This window comes from Salvelinus namaycush, chromosome 10 (genome assembly GCF_016432855.1).
Source record: "Salvelinus namaycush isolate Seneca chromosome 10, SaNama_1.0, whole genome shotgun sequence".
Lineage (NCBI taxonomy): Eukaryota > Metazoa > Chordata > Actinopteri > Salmoniformes > Salmonidae > Salvelinus > Salvelinus namaycush.
In genome coordinates this window covers 7,706,956-7,728,004 of record NC_052316.1, presented here as the reverse complement: position 1 = coordinate 7,728,004, position 21,049 = coordinate 7,706,956, and the positions used below count along the sequence as shown (strand labels likewise).

The window sequence follows — 21,049 nt, the reverse complement described above, 5'->3', positions numbered from 1 at the left end:
AACCTACATACTGTAACCACAGCCTTAGCTTTGTGTAGATTAGTACGAAATCCCTGACTATTGTTTCTTTAAGAAGACGAAAAAAATCGCTTTGGAGAGAAGATTTAATCCAATCGTTAGGTGAAATAGAGAGCGGTCCTGGGCAAATATTCCTCGTCTTCTGTCTAAATAAACGGCGCTAGGTGGGGCTGGGCCTGCAGAAAACCTCAGCCTACCGGGCCCCACTGTGAGCTGGGTTTTACGGGGTGTTGAAGAACATTAAAGAAACCAATTAAAAATACCCCCTGCACACACACACCGCCTGCTCATCCACACACACACACACACCTGTGCATCTAGCTGTGAGGCCTGAAAGAGCTTCCACCACTAAGGCCTCCGTGAATAAGGTAAAATGCCCAAATCCCACCAACACTTCCCAATGAGACATATTAAAATGATTAACGACAAATGTCTTACTGTTTTAAGACAGGGGGATGAGGAGGCTGGAACCCACTATGAAAGAAACATTAACTGCCAAAAAGACCCTTCAAGTCTCTTGATTATTCTGACAGTAGGCAAGCTTCGAACTGTTTAAAATGGAGCCTTGCAGTCAAGTCAAAGCTGCTCTCGCAGCCCTGCAAAGCACCGTCTCAGCTCACTAAGGAGCAAAACCACAGTGTGTGTGTGTGTGTGTGTGTGTGCGAACAAGAGAGAGAAAGCGAGCGATGACAAACGACTCCTTTTTACCTTAGTACCTACGCAGTACGCACCCTCAAGGTCAACTATGAAACAGCCCTCCTAAATCCTCGTCCTAAAAATCAACCCTACAGTAACTCACGCACCTCTCCAAACACACCTCCTGCATCTCCATCCCTGACCAAGAACACACACACACACACACACACACACACTGTATGACCTTTCCAATCCACCCCTCGCCATAATGACCCACCCCACCCTGACACACATGCACGTGTGAATGACTGCACGTGTGCACGTACCCCAGCCATATCCGTCCCTCCAACAACAGAGGAATAGAACCCTGGATCCCTGAGACAGACAGGGGGCGCTCTACCCACCTCCTTTATCCTCGTAGTACTCCTCCTCAAAGTTGGCCTCCAGCTGCTTCTGTCGCTTCCTCTCCTCCTTCATCTCCTTCTCCTGCAGCTTACGAGCGATGGCCTGGAAACGCACACACACACACAAATCAAAACAAACACCTTCAAAACTGCTGACACCTCGCTTGTTATTTTTATCCTGGATTTCTCACACAGATGAGCTGCTTTTCACTGAGGATTACAATTGCAAGGAGAGGGGTTTTAAGAAGTAGCCTATGAGAAATCAGAGGTATGGCCCTGTACATGCACAGTGCCAGTCAGACCTGGATTCAAATACAGGTCTGTTAGCTTTAGCCTGCCGGGGCTAGCGCCGGATGGGCAGGGTGACGTTTTGGGACTATTCTATTGGTTCCATTGAACCAGATAAGCTAAATCAAGCACATATGAAGTATTTCAAATGACTCAAAGTAGTATTTGAACCCAGGTCGGATGCCAACAGGGCAATAATGAGGTCGCCATTAGGTTAGACATGCTTTGCTAACTGTCAAGTGGAATAAACAAGTACAAGGTGCAACACCAGTAGTGGATTTGAATAGGCCAATCCGGTGACCCGCCTGTGGTGACCTGTCGATACTACAGTAGTGGTAGGGTGGAGGAGGTACACCCATGTTGATTGGGTGCAGGTTGACGTTTCCCCTAGACCCTGATCTTGGGTCAGCTTAGCATTTTCCCCACTAACGGTTAAATGGTTAGGATTGGGGGAAGCTGATCCTAGATCTGTACCTAGGGACACTTCACCTCAGAGCTGTTGATTGGGTGTGTTGTCACTTACCGCATCCTTCTCCTCCTGCTTGCGCTGCTGCTCCGCCTGTCGGACCAATTCCTCCTGTATCTCCTGGGCAATCTCATTGTCGCTGCGCTCACTAGGTGTGTGTGTCGGGAGTGAAGGAGACAAAACATTAGACGCAAATACAGAACAGTCAACTACCCCAAAACCTGTACCCTGCCCAAAGTTCTTGTATGGATAGTAGGCCTATTTGTATATTATCCACACTACCCCACTCCATAACACTAGTGGCAATAACAAGGGCTTTCACAGAACACAAGGACGCTAGTGCTTCTATATCTGCATTGCTTGCTGTCTGGGCTTTTTCCGGCTGTGTTCCTGTATAGGCACTTTGAAAAAAGAAAAAGGGGCTTTATAGAACTTGATTGAGTAATCAAGCGCGAACTCGATAGCGTCTCTCCGTTTCAGTCTTCCTCCTTTCGGTCTGTTCAGGATTAACGAAAGACCGATTTTATCCCGTGTAATAAAGTTGTGATGAGACATCCTATCACACTGTAGCGGCGATAGCTAGGCTAATACAGTCGGGCTGTGATAGTCGATGCACTGAACTGTAGCCGTGTTGGCTCAGGGTGCCGGGGCAGACTACAACGGGTCAGAGATTAGGCAGATGGGACGTCTCGCCACCGATCTGTCACGCATATAGCCTCCACTCCATTGACCTGCGTGTGTGTCGTCAACTGACCGATTCAGAAGCACAGCATCTGTGAGACTCAGGCTGATCATACCCAAGCTGACTGATTATTAGGGAGAATATGCCAGTATGCAAATATGTAGGCTATTTTCTTTTCTGTTTTATAATGCCTGCTCCCTTTGAAAACAGTGGAGATTGCCAATAACAGTATGCGTGCATTACCAAAATTAATAGACTTCCATTTTAATTTCAGAAAACGCCTCTCATTTGAATTTCAGGTACCCTGCTTGAAATGCACATATTGGAACTAGATGCTATGAATTACACTGTCACGGTGGCAGCCAGGCTGCGGGCCAAAAAAATGGTATTACCAGCACCTGTGGCGTGCTCTCCCCAGATCACCCTCTCGAAGCCAGCAGTGATGTTGAGAGGCCATCCCCTCACACACCCACAGCTAGCCGTGTGGCTAAAGGAGCTAAGCGAGGCATGGGGTAAAGAGAGCGAGCGAGAAAATAGGGCTGGGAATTTCCAGGGACTTTACTATACGATATTATTGCGATACTTAGATGCCGATATAATATGTATTGCGATTCTATGTGCATTGTGATTCGATACTGTAATTTGATGTTCCAAACATATTGCTCACCATATGTCTGCTACGTTTTGATGCGGACATAAATTGTCTCCCTATTTAAAAAGAAGTAACTATGAAAGAAAAATACTAGTTTTGGTGCAGGTACAGCCAACTAGCGCAAAAAATATTGCGGGTCAAAATTATATGGTATAAAAATAATATAATGTTATGTAACTGTATTGATTTTATCCCACATCACCACAAAACAGCCTACATGAAAAAAGTGGGGGGAGGGGGGCGAGAGAAAGAGGGACAGACAGACACACACACACTGGGCAAGGGCAGAGAAGATGGCAGCAGGAGCTCCCAGCATGCCAAGCAGCATTAGCTGGGCTGTATGGGCGGCAGAGCATCTGGCCTCTCTCTTGGGGGCGCTGCCCTGCTGCTAGCGAGCGTGTGAGGAAGGCTCACTTTGGAGCACAACTTTCACTGCGGCGTGAGCCAGTATATTTGGCGAAAAGAAAGAAGTGGAACACTTTCTTCCACATCTGACACCCTAAATGTGGCTGTGGCAGGGTGTTTAGCATAATGTAAATGGTGTGTATAATACAGTATGTGTGTGTGTGACTCATGCGTACCTGTGGCGTCTATGACTTTAGGGTTAATGTGTGGGTTAGATCATGGTTCTCTAGGAGTGTCTCTAGAACCTTCGGTTAGGTTAAGATGGCAGTAGTGAACTAAATGTTTGTGTGGATGCGAGTGTGTTTTCCTACATTTAACACGGCAGCAGACATTTGGGTGTCATTGTCGTCGTAGAGTCCGTGGTAGAACGATATATAATTAAGCAATAAGGCCCGAGGGGGGTGTGGTATATGGCCAATATACCACGGCTAAGGGCTGTTCTTAGGAACAACGCAGTGGTGCTTGATTGCTATATAAACTGGTTACCAATGTAATTAGAGCGGTAAAAATAATGTTTGATCACACCGTTGGTATACGGTCTGATATACAGTGCAATAGGAAAGTATTCAGACCCCTTCTCCACATTTTGTGACGTTACAGCCTCATTCTAAAATGGATTAAAGAAAAACATTTCCTCATCAATCTACACACAATACCCCACAATGACAAAGCGAAAACAACTTTTTTGAAATTTGGGGAAATGTATTAAAACTATAAAACAAATACCTTATTTAAACAAATATTCAGACCCTTTGCTATGAGACTCGAAATTGAGCTCAGGTGCATCCTGTTTCCATTGACGATCCTTGATGTTTCAACAACTTGATTGGAGTCCACCTGTGGTAAATTCAATTGATTGGACATGATTTGGAAAGGCACACACCTGTCTATCAGGTCTCACAGTTGACAGTGCTTGTAGGGGCAAAATTCAAGCTATGAGGTTGAAGGAATTGTCTGTAGACCTTAGGACATCCATCTCTGCAGCACTCCACCAATCAGGCCTCTATGGTAGAGTAGCCAGACAGAAGCTACTCCTCAGGAAAATGTACGACAGCCAACTTGGAGTTTGCCAAAAGGAACCTAAAGGACTCTGACCATGAGAAACAAGATTCTCTGGTCTGATGAAACCCAGATTGAACTATTTGGCCTGAATACCAAGTGTCACATCTAGAAGGAACCTGGCACCATCCCTACAGTGAAGCATGGTGGTGACAGCATCATGCTGTGGGGATGTTTTTCAGTAGCAGGGACTAGAAGACTAGTCAGGATCGAGGGAAAGATGAACAGAGCAAAGTACAGCAAGATCTTTGACGAAAACCTGGTTCACCTTCCAACAGGACAACGACCCTAAGCACACAGCCAAGAAAATGCAGGAGTGGCTTCGGGACAAGTCTTAGAATGTCCTAGAATGGCCCAGCCAGAGCCCGGACAAACATCTCTGGAGAGACCTGAAAATAGCTGTGCAGTGACGCTCCCCATCCAACCTGACAGAGCTTGAGGATCTGCAGAGACGAAAATACAAGTGTGCCAAGCGTCATACCCAAGAAGACTCGAGGTTGTAATCGCTGCCAAAGGTGCTTCAATAAAGTACAGGTTCTGAATACTTATGTAAATGTGACCCGTTTAAAAAATATATATATATATACACACATTTACAAAAAAATCTAAACCTGTTTTTGCTTTGTCATTATGGGATAGTGTGTGTAGATTGATGGATTTTTTTTAATCAATGTTAGAATAATGCTGTAATGTAACAAAATGTGGAAAAAGTCAAAAGGTCTGAATATTTTCCGAATGCATGGTATACCATGGCTGTCAGCCAATCAGCATTCAGGGCTGGAACCACCCAGTTTATAATGTCTGATATACCACAGCTTTCAGCCAATCAGCATCCAAGACCCAAACTACCCGGTTTATAATAGTATCTGTGTCACTCACATGTCCCGGTGTTGTCTCTTGGCCTTGGCTTGGGCCCTCCGGTCCTCCTCCTCCTGCAGCTGCTTGGCCAACGCTACGTCCTGCTGCACTAGACGGCTCTTGTGGACGTTGGATGCCAAGTGGCTCTCGACTACAAGGACAAAAAACAACAAACACCATGCTCAGAACTAGTACACAATCAAGGCATGAACATGAATCGCTCTCACAAGCTGCCTCCTAAACAGCACCCTCTTAGGACTCTGGTCAAAAGTAGTGCACTATGTAGGGAATAAGGTGCCATTTGAGACAGTCAGTTTATCTGGCCAAACCGCAACGCTGAGGAACAAGATGGACGACGTCAATCAGAACCCTCAGGTTTATTTGTTTTGGTGCCTTTTAAACCGCAGGACTGGGACGCAAGTACTTGGAGTTGAGGGTGTTTATTTAGCAAAACAGTTTGAACATACATTTTGAAAACTAGAATGGCTGTTTAGAGTTCACTCTGTGGATGAGACGAGAGGGAAAAAACACACGCTTTGGCCCTGAAGTTACCTGACTCACTGAGCTTGGCTATGACGAACTAGCCCACTTTGATCAACTTGATGAGGAGCTGCCAATTCCAAGGCTGAGTGGCGAGACAGGGCCGTGGACTCGAACAGGGCAGGCTCTAAATCCTCGTTGCCGACGCACTCCCAGCCCAAAACGCGTGAAGGAGTGTCGCTCACTCCCGTGCTACTCATTCAGCTCCACTGGACTGGCTATTGATCCACTCGTAGGCTTCACGTGAAAAAGACCAAATTACGCCACTATTTACTAGAGGCTCCATGAAGTTGCTGCGGTGAGATGACAAGATGGGAAGCAGTGTATCACAGAGAAATAGACTGACATTGATGTTTAGGACCATTCTGATCGATTTGTGTGGTGGGTTTACGGTGCCTCAATTTTTTAAGGCGAACATACGACATCAGAGAACAAAATATATTATGACTTTCAATGCTATTTTTTTTTCCGGGGGGAAAACTACAGTTTGCTGTTATCTTGAATTTCTAAAAACACATGATAAAGGTTTCTTGTTAATTCAACTTGAGAGATCTGATATCCTCCTAATCAGTGGGCCACAATCTGGTCTAAGACACTACAACTAGCTTCAGTCTATACACAGCGTAGCCTGGGAAATTACGTTTCTGTATGGACTACTTCTACCAGTTCTCTGTGGCTGGCTTCCAAGAGGACCAGACAGCATTGGACAAAGAACGCATGGGACAGTGATGCTGGACAATGAAAAGGGGAATCATTCAGAGGCGTAACAAAGCTTAGTTTATAGCACTAATGTGATGGAGAGACAAATGTCAGGCCCATCTGGCTTCTGCCTGGGTTAAGAGGCATGACGGATGCTTTTAGAATGCAGCCTATTTATTATCTCAACCCAAGGCCATGCATGTCTTTTGGTGCATGACGGTTCGACCGGGGTTTTAAAGCAGTAGGCCCTATATCCTACCATGACAGCCATGCACTCAGCAGTTCTTCTGTCGAGTGAACCAAGCCTCGCGTGCAACAATCCCTCCCGAGTCAAAATAACCGTTATTTGAGTTCCTCTCACAGCAGATGCAAATATGCCAAATGTTTTGGTTAAGCAGAGCTGGTCGTCAGGCAGTAGCCATCTGTTGGTTAGAGTGAGGATGACACTGTGCAACGTAGGGGACAGCCAGGCTGCGTAAGAGTAATTCCCAGTGACCTCCAGGACAAAGGCCACGCAGACTGACTGGCTGCTAAAACCAGAACTGTTGCTGTGGCAAAGAGGGGACCCGCCCTGTCGTGACGCACTATAGCAGTGGAGGGCAGAAGACTGATACAAGGACAGACCCAAACAGAATCCATAGGCTCTTCACATTGAGGTATGGATAGATAACAGACCTATCATCCAGTGAAGAATTTCTCTTACAAGATAAAGTTTGTGTTGAAAAGCCATGGATTTTTTTGCAACTTTCCAGATTGAAAGACATTATTGCTGGAGTGCTACATTCTGTCCTCATTGGGCACTGGGAAAGCAACGGGCTCCCAACTAAATAGTCTGAGGTCCAGATCCATAGATCTTAAAATCTCCCTCGACTTTTCATGGGAGTAGTTATGGTTGAGGGATAGAGCTGGGACGATAAAGCGAAAATGATTTACATCAACCATACAGATCACTCATCGCAGTCATTTTGCTGACATCGTTCATTACAATAGCCTATAGTCGAGAAATGGTACATTTGAAAATGTGTGTGATTGTTAAATGGGACAATTGACGGCTACAACCATGGTTGTCGTCGTAGTAGTTTAAACAGGGCCGGTCCTGGCCGTACTGTGACTCTAAGCAAGACCAAAAATTGCCTGCCCCTACAAGAATAGTCCCTGTATGCAAAATGCTGTTGAAAAGACGTCTAAAATATGTATTTTTCCAGACGTTGAATGAAAAGGTGAAGATGCGTATTTTCTGAACGTTAAATTAAGTTCATTTTCTGTTCTGAATGAAAGTTGAAAATATGTCCATTTATAGATGTCCATGTTTGGGCCAAATCAAGGCTGGTCCAGACCTGGCACAAAATATGAACCAAAAATAATGTCTATGACTGTTCCAGATTTGGTCTGGACTGGAAATCAAGGCTGGTCCCGACTGCACCAAAATAAATAAGGCCAGTCCAGATAAGACCCAAAAAGGCATCAGCATCGGTCTGTGATTACTGAAGTATAGCCTACAGCAGGGATAGGCAACTCCAGTCCTCGGGGGCTGGAGTGGTGTCACTTTCCCCCCCCCCCCCCCATCCCTAATCAACACAGCTGATGAAACTAATTGCATTCTAAACTGAAGATCATGATTAGTTGATTATTGGTGTCAGATGTGTTAGCTGGGGCAAATATGTGACACCAATCAGGCCCGAGAGGACTGGAGTTTCACCACAGTGTTGCCTGAAATGTAATTTTAGGAATGTCCATCTGTGGTAGGCCTACCATTTTATTTTTTTTGAAACACACACGACTACCGATCCGGACCAAAAAAAAACATTGCCTACGGACCGTGCTTACTGGGGTGTTCACTGGGGTTTACTGGGGTGTTCAAAGACTACCCTGTCAGCCTGTTATGGAATTTCATGAATGCCCATCCATATTAGGCCCACTGTTTGTAAAACAGGCTGTTGTAAATGGCTTTATTAGTCCTGATCCCTGTGACTAATCAATTTGGCAGAATGTCTGCTACCAACTTTATCAGGAGTTATCCTGCGCCTATTTGTAATGTGTTTACATAGCGGGAAATACAGAAATGTTTTCTTTTTCGCTATGATCAGCTTGTAAAATATTTACAGATACAAACTAAATGACAATTTAGCCCACGGGATGAAACTCATGGACAACAGTTTTGAGTAGCCTGATTGTCCATTTTACTTTGACCTGTCCTGTTTTTAGGATATGTTGTTTGTTAACATGTCAGCACATTTTTTTATTTGATTGGGCGCTATTTAGGTTAGGCTATTTGATCGGAGAAACCTGCATGATGTAAAAAGTGTCCGTCTCATTACATTGTCATACAGTTTATCTCCAGCCTGTAGGCTACAGAAAAGGCCACATACTCTTTCTACCATATACTATATCTGCGGCCGCCTAATCCTGCCTAATGAGCGGGCCGGCCATGAGTTTAAAGGACGTTATCATGTTTTAAACTGAGGTGCACATTGTTATAAACTTATCGTTATCGAATCAATTCAGGCAATTTATCACAATATGGATTTTTGTCCATATTTCCCAGCTCTACTGAGGGATACGAGGGCTGTAATCCCTGGCCATCTGGGGGATAATGTTTATTTGTGTGAGTAAGTAGGAAGTAGTAGTTATGTCTGGCCTGGACTTTAATCTATTCTGGGAAGGGTGACTTTTTGACCTCAGGGCCTAATGAATACTGGGAGGCAGCCAATGACAGTGCTTACAGTAAGATAGAAACCTAGGCTTTGAGTGAAACTGTGTGAAAAAGGGGCGACACCGAAAGATGAACGACATTACATTCCGAACCCAATTATGATTAGACACACACAGACAAGTACACACCCACGGGCAGACACAAAGAAACTGAAATGTCAAAGATGACACATTCATCTAAAAATCACGAACACGCAGGCAAGAATTTGGTTTCTCAGGACAAATTCTAGAATCTATGAGATTCAGATAGTCACATGTACAGGGTTTCAGGTGTCGTTGCAGGGTACAGTGAAAATCTTAGGCTTCGAGCTCCAACACGCAGAACGAGTGAAATATAATAAATGGTAATAAAAACAATATAAAATAGCACTATATACAGTGCATTCGGAAAGTATTCAGACCCCTCGACTTAAAAAAAAGAAATACGTTACAGACTTACTCTAAAATGGATTAAAATTGTCCCCCCCCCCCTCAATCTACACACAATACCCCATAATGACAAAGTGAAAACAGGTTTAGAAATGTTTGCAAATTTATAAAACATAAATAATTTATTTACATCAGTATTCAGACTCTTTGCTATGAGACATGAAATTGAGGTCAGGTGCATCCTGTTTCCATTGATCATCCTTGAGATGTTTCTACAACTTGATTGGAGTCCACCTGTGGTAAATTCAATTGATTGGACATGATTTGGAAAAGCACACACCTGTCTATACAAGGCCCCACAGTTGACAGTGCATGTCAGAGCAGAAACCAAGCAATGAGGTCGAAAGAACTGCCCGTGGAGCTCCGAGACCCGAATGTGTCGAGGCACAGATCTGGGGAAGGGTATCAAAAAATGTCTGCAGCATTGAAGGTCCCCAAGAACACAGTGGCCATCATTCTTAAAATGGAAGAAGTTTGGAACCACCAAGACTCTTCCTAGAGCTGGCTGCCTGGCCAAACTGAGCAATCAGGGGAGAAGAGCCTTTGTTAAGGAGGTGACCAAGAACCCTATGGTCACTCTGACAGAGCTCCAGAGTTCCTCTATGGAGACGGGAGAACCTTCCAGAAGGACAACCATCTCTGCAGCACTCTACCTTTCAGACCTTTATGGTATCGGCCAGACGGAAGCCACTCCTCAGTAAAATGCACATGACAGCCTGCTTGGAGTTTGCTGAAAGGCACCTAAAGACTCTGACCATGAGAAACAAGATTCTCTGGTCTGATGAAACCAAGATTGAACTCTTTGGCCTGATTGCCAAGCGTCACGTCTGGAAGAAACCTGCCACCATCTCTACGGTGAAGCATGGTGGTGGCAGTATCATGCTGTGGGGATGTTTTTCCAGAGGCAGGGACTGGGAGACTAGTCAGGATCGAGGCAAAGATGAATAGAGCAAAGTACAGAGAGATCCTTGATGAAAACCTGCTCCAGAGCGCGCAAGACCTCAGACTGGGGCGAAGGTTCACCTTCCAACAGGACAACAACCCTAAGCACACGTCCCAAAGCCACTCCTGCATTGTGTTGGCTAAGTCTCAATGTCCTCGAGTGGCCCAGCCAGAGCCCAGACTTGAACCCGATCTAATATATCTCTAGAGAAACCTGAAAATAGCTGTGCAGCGACGCTCCCCATCCAACCTGACAGAGCTTGAGAGGATCTGCAGAGAAGAATGGGAGAAACTCCCCAAATACAGGTGTGCCAAACTTGTAGTGTCATACCAAAGACGAGGCTATAATCGCTGCCGAAGGTGCTTCAACAAGGTACTGAGCAAAGGGTCTGAATACTTATGTTAATGTAATATTTCAGTTTTATATTTTTATACATTTGCGCACATTTCTAAAAACCTGTTTTTGCTTTGTCATTATAGGATATTGTGTGTAGATTAATGAGGAAAATAAACAATTGAATACATTTTAGAATAAGGCTGTAACGTAACAAAATGTGGAAAAAGTCAAGGGGTCTGAATACTTCCAAATGGACTGAACATAACTGTGGCAGTGATGAATTAAAAAAATGTAATAAATAAAACACTTCCTTGTGGTAGAGTCAAAACTGTTGCAGGGCTGGAATGACCATAGGGGGAGCATCAGCATGATCATTGAGTAAAATAAAACCCCAAAAGTAAAAAATATGCATATTAACAACTGCAACAGTGATGAATGTCATTGGGGGTGGGGGCAGCAGGAGAAAGAATGTCCATAGGGGGAGTAACAGGTAAGATAGGTGAGAGTTGACGGTGTGTGTGTTTTGGGGGGAGGGGTGGGATGTCCGTGGTGGGGGAATGTCCATAGCAGGGGGGAGAAGGTAGCCCAATGGTCTGAGGGTAGAAACTATTGGCCAGTCTTTCAGTTTTTGCCATGATGCTCCTGCACTGCCCGCATCGGAGTGATTGACGCGGAGGAGACGTTCCCCCCCGATGACATCACAATCCCTGCTAATCTGATTGTGCTGGCCTAACGTCCACCCAGACTAGACTGTATTGTCGTCCTACAGTAGATGGGCATTAATGTGATCCAGACACAGTGTGCAAACATTAAGCTCACTAACACCTACCAAAGCGCTATTGTTGTGGTTGCAGCCTAGCAGGAGTCCTGCAGTGCCAGCCTGCTGGGTGAAGCATACTCAGTGGCTTGGCTTGTGTTTTATGGCTGCTTACTGCCTGCTTCCACTGACGCTGCGGTTTACGCTGTCAGACGTGACAGATTTTCTGAGGGAAAACTTGGAGTCATTAGACCTCTCTAAATTCTAAATATTTGGAAAAATGTTCGATAGTCTGCATTCTCGTAAAGAAGACAAAATGGGAGCTTGGAATACTGTATATCAAATATGCTGCAAAGGAAGCTCAAAGTGCTTTTTCTAGACCAGAGGAGCAGTTTGCATGAAATAGTTGCGGCTATTACGGACAATATATTGTAATGGCTTGGACGTAAATGAGACTTCAAATGTGCATGAAGCCGACTGTCTGCATCCAGATTTAAAGTAAAATAATGCCCTGAACAGATCCCAGCCCAAAGCACTCAGCCTTTTCTTGACACATTCGAAAATAGGGGTCTGCTCTCTGTTGCACTGAGAGCGCTGCTTTGGGAACAGCCAGGACAAGCTGAAACCATAAGGGACGGGAGGGAGAAGCGGATGTCCAGGTCAGCCTGAAGTGTAGTGGTAGTATACTTACTTTCCTGCTCCTGGAGATTATGGGCCAGGCAGTGGTCCTCCAGCACAGCAAAGTCTCGACACACTGTAGACAGAGAGACAGGAAGACAAGGTTAGGGAGCTCTTATGAAGGATTATAAAAAATGTAAAAAAATCGGTCAACTTTAAAAATGAACGTTTGTAGTGAAAATAGACAACACATTCTTGCTACAACAAAAGTTGTCTCTTGTTTTGCGATACAGCTGAAGGACTTATGGAAACAGTTTTTGGTCGTGTTCCGTGTTACGACACATGATGTTCTACTACAGCAAACACTGAACAGTCGCCCCAATCAAGGGCAGGAAACTTGGAACAGAGCACGCAAGACTAAACAAGCTCCCCCGGTTTAACCTTAAGCTAATCAGATGGAGGCTATTGTGACTAAACTACAGCATGAAATGGAGCAGTGGCAAGGCCATTGGAATGATCCCACAACGCCGACAGAGAGGAAGTCATTGTCTGCTTGGTGGCCAAAAAGGATGATTGCTGCACTACAAGCCTTATCTGCCTGATATCTGTTCTGAGCTAAAAATATACAAAATAAAAGCTAAACTAGACTGTCTCAAGCAGGGCCCCTGAAAGACAAGCGGTCTGTAAATAAAGAGAACAGCGTGAAGTATAACTGTGGTTGAGTAAGCGGCGGCACCAAGATTTTGGTTTGAGTCAACAACAGCGTAGCTCATTTTGAAATAGGCTCCGCACATCCCTTTTCTGGGCCGTATAGCCTAAGCTTGCTGTGGTAAATCAACGTATATATATATATATATTTATTTATTTATTATTATTTATTTTTAAACAATACATCAAAATACAGAAAAGCGCACGGGACAGCCAGTAACAACTTATCAAATCTTCTAAGAACATGAAAGTCACAGTAGCGAGACGCTAATAAGCTCACTTCCAATGCACAGCAGCATGGCAAAGTCAAGTGTCTGCTATGCTGAACCTTCCTAGATGTCACTCAGTCAGAATAGCAATGCTCTTTATTGGCAGTATCTGGCATACGTTGAGCCACTTCCGCACAAGCTTTTGCTGAGGACATGCAAACCGTTTAATGAGCTTATGGGGAAGAGGAGAGAAGCAGTAGCTTCCAAATAAATAGTCAGCGGAAGGCTAACAAAAACCATTCAGACCGAGGCAAAGCAGTTGTTGAAACGGCAAAGTGCTACAGTTTAAGGCAAATCAGATAGAGAACAAGAAGAATCACAGGGGTAGAAATTACAGAGAGAGTGGAACTAATGGAGGAAATCTGGGGCTGTGTCCCGATTTGCACTGTACTCCCTATATAGCGCACTACTTTTATATATATTTATTTATTATTTTTTAAAACAGGGCCCATGAGGCTCTGGTCAAAAGTAGTACACTATGTAGGAAAATGATCAACTAGATTCAGCTGCAGGCCGATTTTTTTTCTTTTCTTTTCTTGAGCGGATGGTCAGGGGGCCGGAACATATTTGCAAATTGACCCAAACATACAGTGCCTTCGGGAAGTATTCTGCCCTTGACTTTTTCCACATTGTTACATTACTTCCTTATTCTAAAATTGACTAAGAAAAAAAAGAAGAATCCCTCAATCTACACAAAATACCCCATAAAGACAAAGCACAAATGTTAATTTATCATTGAATCACAGCCTACTTCGCCAAACGGGTGATTTAACAAGTGCATTCACGAAAAAAGCACTGTCGTTGCACCAATGTGTACCCAACCATAAACATCAACGCCCTTCTTAAAATCAATACACAAGTATATATTTTTAAACCTGCATATTTAGTTAATATTGCCTGCTAACATTAATTTCTTTTAACTAGTGAAATTGTGTCACTTCTCTTGCGTTCTGTGCAAGCAGAGTCAGGGTTACGTTATATGCAGAAGTTTGGGCCGCCTGGCTCGTTGCGAACTGTGTGAAGACCATTTCTTCCTAACAAAGACAGCCAACTTCGCCAAACGGGGGATGATTTAACAAAAGCGCATTTGCGAAAAAAAATCAATCGTTGAACGACTGTACCTAACCATAATCAATGTCTTTCTTAAAATCAATACACAGAAGTATATTTTTTTTAAACCTGCATATTTAGTTAAAAGAAATTCATGTTAGCAGGCAATATTAAACTAGGTAAATTGTGTCACTACTCTTGCGTTCATTGCACGCAGAGTCAGGGTATATGCAACAGTTTGAGCCGCCTGTCTCGTTGCGAACTAAGCGGTGGTAGGCAGCAGCATGCTCGTAAGCATTCATTCAAACAGCACTTTCCTGCGTTTTCCAGCAGCTCTTCGCAATGCTTCAAGCATTGCGCTGTTTATGACTTCAAGCCTATCAAATCCCGAGATTAGGCTGGCAATACTAAAGTACCTATTAGAACATCCAATAGTCAAAGATACATGAAATACAAGTGGAAGAGAGAAATAGTCCTATAATAACTACAACCTAAAACTTATTACCTGGGAATATTGAAGACTCATGTTAAAAGGAACCACCAGCTTTTAATATGTTCTCATGTTCTGAGCAAGGAACTTAAACGTTAGCTTTTTTACATGGCACATATTGCACTTTTACTTTCTTCTCCAACACTTTGTATTTGCATTATTTAAACCAAATTGAACAGGTTTAATTATTTATTTGAGACTAAATTGATTTTATTGATGTATTATATTAAGTTAAAATAAGTGTTCATTCAGTTGTTGTAATTGTCATTATTACAAATGTATATAAAAATCTGCCGATTTTAAATCGGTATTGGCGTTGAAAAATCCTATTCGGTCGACCTCTAGCTAACACCCCTGGGAATCTAGTGGATTAGCTGCTCGAGCATCAAAGGACAGTTGGAAAGAAGATGTAGAAATGTTATTAAAAAACAGACTAAGCTAGCAAAACAATTGCTTATAAATCATTAGTAAACACTCCCGTTATTAGCTCAAGTTTATCTACGTGAAAAGAAAGGTCTACATTCATTTTAGGATTAAAAAATATATATATTTAAAATGGTTTTGACGGCTATTTTACATTTTCATGACGGTCTTCATCCATAATCGTCAGTTCCACGGTTATACAATTACTGTCAAAGCCCTAATAAAATTACTTGGAGCTGATTTTCTGGTGTTTAAGTCTTATGTCCAACATAACATTTAGGGGAGGCAACAAATAAAATGATGCACACGGGCCGCCAGTTGGGGAACCCTGACGTAGGGAATAGGGTCCCATTTGAGACACATCCTAAATGTCCGACAGGTGGATGGATGTCTTTGGGAGACATGCACTGTAGCATGTTTTCCCTTGCGCATGACTTGAACAAGAATTTAACTAACGGTCCTCATTCAAGCTAGTGTTTACAGTAATGCTGATATGATATTCATATGATAACCATCATTATTTTAATCACAAGGGGGAGGATCAGACAGATTACGTAGGCTAACCCTAATCCCGAAAAGTCTGTCCTAGCAAACAAACAAACCCATAATAGGCATTAGGCCTACTGAACGGCAAATTAACTACAGGGAACAACGTCCTAATCACTTACATACACCTGTATGCACCAGCCATCTCAAATCAGTTGACATTCAAAAAGCAAATGATGATTCTAAACAGACGTGCTAATATCTTTTAGCATTTTAACTCCATGAGTCCAATAGACCTGTACAGAGCCATGCTACCGTAGGGTCTGTTTTGATCTAGAACATTCTCAGGGTGAGCGCAGCAAATGTTTGCTGAGGAACATTCACGTGTGTTTCATAAGCTGGGTAAACTGTACTTAAGCCCCTTCTGTTATTCTGTGGTGGACATCTTTTCTCCCTGCACTGTGACTATGTTAGAGGATACAAGTAAGCTGTGATTATAAATGTGTAATTAACCATGTCCCCATCTGCTACTGGCAGTGGGTGGCTGACGTCTAGCCTAATTTTATCACCAGATCATAAGTTCAGATGTTTTATACACCGAAATGTGCAGCAGTTGCACGTCTAGCAGCACTTAGCCCACACAGTTGCTTTCAAAACTAGGCCTAACTGAGGATGTAAATAAGTTATTTTCCCCGTGAATATGAATCCTTGTCATTTCTAAACCGAGAGGTTAACGAATGGGGGGGCTGGAACCATCTCCGATGACCATAATGAATCACTTGGATGGAGACCGCCGCAGAGCAGTGGAAAGGCACATTCTCCCATCATGCACTTTTCTAGACCAACATCTCAAATATTCCATGGAGCTGGATTGGAGCAGCTGTTTCGCACACGCAGGAAGAGTTCGTTACACTTCTCCATTCCGATCAGATTGAAAGCATACAGAGGAACAGGAAACGTGCACGAGATATCCAAACCGGGATCTGTCCAGTGTCCACACATATATCAACAGCTGTAACGTACTATTGTTTTAGGGAAGAGGTGCTTTCTGATTTCTCCACCACTCAATATCTGAATAACATTTAGGCCATTTTGAGGAAACATTGATTGTGAGGAAAGGGAAATTTGTTTGGGATTGTTTTGCACACTGACATGGAATATTTCTGTCAACATACCGCTATTAAAATAAATGTTTTGCTCCATGAAGTAACTCAACAATGTGTATGCTGCCATCTTGTCTAGGCTAGTGATAACCGGGATCCTTCGGACGTCCCTACCCTAAAACCTAACCCAGTGGTATTCAAAGTCGGGGTCATGAGCTCGAAGGGTTGCGGGGGAACAAAAAAATTAAGAGAACAGATTGTATGAGACAACATACAACATTTGAGAAAGACTTTAAAAATATATAATTTTGAATAAATGTATTTATTGGCTTCTTTTCATAAAAAAAAACAAGGGGTCCCCAGAAATTCTGGTAGAAAACAAAATGGGGCCCTCGCTGAAAAAGTTTGAATAGCACTGCCCTAACCCTCAACCATAATCCTTAACCGTTTTAAATGTCAACTTCAACAGGGGTGATGTAAGAGTTGGGATGTCCCAAGGATCCCTTGTCCATCTTCTATTTCAAATCTTCTTATTGACTGAAACAGGTGGGACTTAGGTATATATACACAGTACCAATCAAAAGTTTGGACACACCTACTCATTTAAGGGTTTTTCTTTATTTTATATATTGTAGTATAATAGTGAAGACATCAAAACTATGAAATAACACCTATGGAATCATGTTGTAACCAAAAAGTGTAACAAATCAAATTATATTTTAGATTCTTCAAAGTAGCCACCCTTTGCCTTGACAGCTTTGCGCACTCTTGGCATTCTCTCAACCAGCTTCACCTGGAATGCTTTTCCAACAGTCTTGGAGTTCCCACATACGCTGAATACTTGTTCACTGCTATTCCTTCACTCTGCGGTCCAACTCATCCCAAACCATCTCAATTGGGTTGAGGTCAGGTGATTGTGGAGGCCAGTTCATCTGATGCAGCACTCCACTCTCCTTGGTCAAATAGCCCTTACACAGCCTGGAGGTGTGTTGGGTCATTGTCCTGTTGAAAAACAAATGATAGTCCCACTAAGCGCAAACCAGATGGGATGGCGTATCGCTGTAGAATGCTGTGGTAGCCATGCTGGTTAAGTATGCCTTTAATTCTAAATAAAATCACTGAGTGTCACCATCAAAGCACCCCCACACCTCCTCCTCCATGCTTCATGGTGGGAACTACACATGCAGAGATCATCCGTTCACCTACTCTACGTCTCACAAAGACACGGCGGTTCGAACCAAAAATATCAAATTTGGAATCATCAGACAAAAGGACAGATTTCCACCGGTCTAATGTCTATTGCTCCTGTTTCTTGGCCCAAGCAAGTCTCTTCTTATTGGTGTTCTTTAGTAGTGGTTTCATTGCAGCATTTCGACCATGAAGGCCTGATTCACGCAGTCTCCTCTGAACAGTTGATGAGATATGTCTGTTACTTGACCTCTATGAAGCATTTATTTTGGCTGCAATTTCTGATGCTGGTAACTCTAATGAACTTATCCTTTGCAGCAGAGGTAACTCTGGGTCTTCCTTTCCTGTGGCGGTCCTCATGAGAGCCAGTTTCATCATAGCGCTTGACGGTTTTTGCGACTGCACTTGAATAAACTTTTGTAATGGTGAGAGGCTAGCATGTCTTGGGGGTATGATATTTGTGGGTCTGCAACTTTCGCACTCATTATTCATGATTAATTAACTCAGAATTATCATGGTCGCATCCACATTAATGTAGAAGTGTTTATTAACATTCTATTCTTAGACTCCAAAATTATAATACATTATTTACCATTCATTTCTACTAGGCACACAATCTGAAACACAACCAAAACAAACAGCAAATTCATCCACCAAGTTTGTACAGTCACAAGCGTAATGTAGTCATTGCGTGCTAGGAATATGTGACCAAATACTTCACTTGTTTACACTTAATACACGTGTGAATTTGTCCCTATACTTTGTCCTCTAAAAATCGGTTCACCCGATATGGATGAAAATACACTCAAATTAAAGCTGAGTCTGCACTTTAACTTCACAGTCCATGTATCATTTAAAATCCAAAGTGCTGGAGTACAGAGCCACAACAAAAATAATGTGTCACCGTCCAAATACTTTGAGCTCACATTCACACAGTTTATTAGGTACACCCATCTGGTACCGGGTCGGACCCCCCTTTGCCTCCAGAACAGCTAAAGATATGCTGTAACGTTCAAACATTGCTCAATAGGTATCAAGGGACCTAACGTGTGCCAGGAAAACATTCCCCACACGTTGACACCAAACAGGATGGGGCCATGGACTCACGTTGCTTACTCTACTTCCTGTCTCTGCCATTAGCATGACGCAACAGGAACTGGAATTTGTCACACCAGGCGATGTTTTTCCACTCCTCAGTTGTCCAGTGTTGGTGACAGCGTGCCCACTGGAGCCTCTTCTTGTTTTTAGCTGATAGGAGTGGAACCTCGTGTGGTTGTCTGCTGCAACAGCCCATCCGTGACAAGGACAAACAAGTTATGCGTTCCAAGATGCTGTTCTGCACACCACTGTTGTACTGCAAGTTATTTGCCTGTGTGGCCCACTTGTTAGCTTGTATGATTCTTGCCATTCTCCATCGACCTCTCTCATCAACAAGCTGTTTTCGCCCACAGGACTGCTGCTGACTGGATGGTTTTTGCACCATTCTTGGTAAACCGTAGACACCTGTGCATGAAAAGACCAGGAGGCCAGCCATTTCTGTGATACTGGAACCGGCGCACCTGGCACCGACAATCATACCACGCTCAAAGTTGCTTAAGTCACTCATTTTGCACATTCTAACGTTCAACCGAACAGTAACTGAATGCCTCGATGCCTGTCTGCCTGCTTTATATAGCAAGCCATTTGTGTAAACTGGCCACTGAGTGTATATCAATGTAGAGCTAATGCAACCGTGATTGACCACACACTGCAGCACAGTAGGTGGCGGCATGTACCTTAAACGTTTGTTTGCGGACCGCCACCATAGAAGAAGAAAAAAAGACAAAGGTGGGTCCACCCCAAACGCTGCATGTCTTGATGACACTCATCTGTCTACTCTCGATCAATGAGAGAATATTTGAAATAGACAAGAGGACACATTGTTGTATTAGCTACTTAATGGAGAGAAGAAAATCTCGATAAAAAAATAAAATCTATATTTTATTAACATTACATTTTCTAAATTCAAACGAACCACCTGCAACTGAACATATGCATTTTAGAAGATACGTGTTTGGCCAAATCTAGAATGAAGACACTATCGCCAAGTTAATAAGGTTGGTCGAAAATTCAGTACCTATCCTGCCCTAATGGAGCGTCACATTAGCCCGCGTTACAATCTGCTAGCTAGGTTGGTTGCCAGGCAGGCAGCTAAAAGCTCACGCTGACAAACGTGTGATACCTACAGTAGCTTTATAAATCATTCCGGATTCACGTAAAAAAAATCTGCACCAGGCTAGCTAGCAAATACAATATAACGAACGTTAGCTAGTTACACTGGCACACATGATTTGAACAGTAACATTACTGGTGTTATGAGGGTGAGTTCACCCTCATAACATCAGTACAGTACAAGTACTGTAAACGAGGTACTGTAACGTTACCTGGCTAACAAAACAAACAGCTGCACGCACTTGACACCTGAAATGTTGAAAACAACCACCTGTCACAAGTAGGTCTAAACACGAGGCTAGTTCTACAGATGAACGTTGAATAGAGAACGTTCGCTAGCAAACGTTACCTTCTTTTACTCCGGGCAGTTTGTTTTGATCGATGGGAAATTCAGCCATGTTGTCAGCGACGTGTCAAAGCCGTTCACGTTGAATTATGCTTCCGCGATGTGCGGAAGGTTACCAGAGCAGAGTCTGATTGTTTGTTGTCATAAAAACGATTGATGATTCAGGTACTAACATTACGGGTGTCCCTTTTATTATTGTCGGCACTGTAGCTAGCTAGCAGCTTCGCCAGTCAGATTGTGTGAGCAACCCTCCCTCTTCCTCCGTTCTGCAGC

The 21,049-nt window shown here is 43.4% G+C and overlaps 1 protein-coding gene across 2 annotated transcripts in view; it reads right to left on the bottom strand.

The window, feature by feature from the left end:
• The window catches only part of ccdc50a (coiled-coil domain containing 50a), a 31,501-nt gene extending 10,452 nt beyond the window's left edge, over positions 1-21,049 (bottom strand). For both annotated transcript variants that reach the window (XM_039002112.1, XM_039002113.1), the window contains exons 1-5: positions 20,780-21,049; positions 12,576-12,638; positions 5,490-5,619; positions 1,870-1,960; positions 1,059-1,161 (exon numbers count right to left, since the gene is read on the bottom strand). In XM_039002112.1, coding sequence (XP_038858040.1) covers positions 1,059-1,161; positions 1,870-1,960; positions 5,490-5,619; positions 12,576-12,638; positions 20,780-20,828 — 436 coding nt within the window. In that variant the 5' untranslated portion in view covers positions 20,829-21,049. The remainder of the gene's footprint in view (positions 1-1,058; positions 1,162-1,869; positions 1,961-5,489; positions 5,620-12,575; positions 12,639-20,779) is intronic.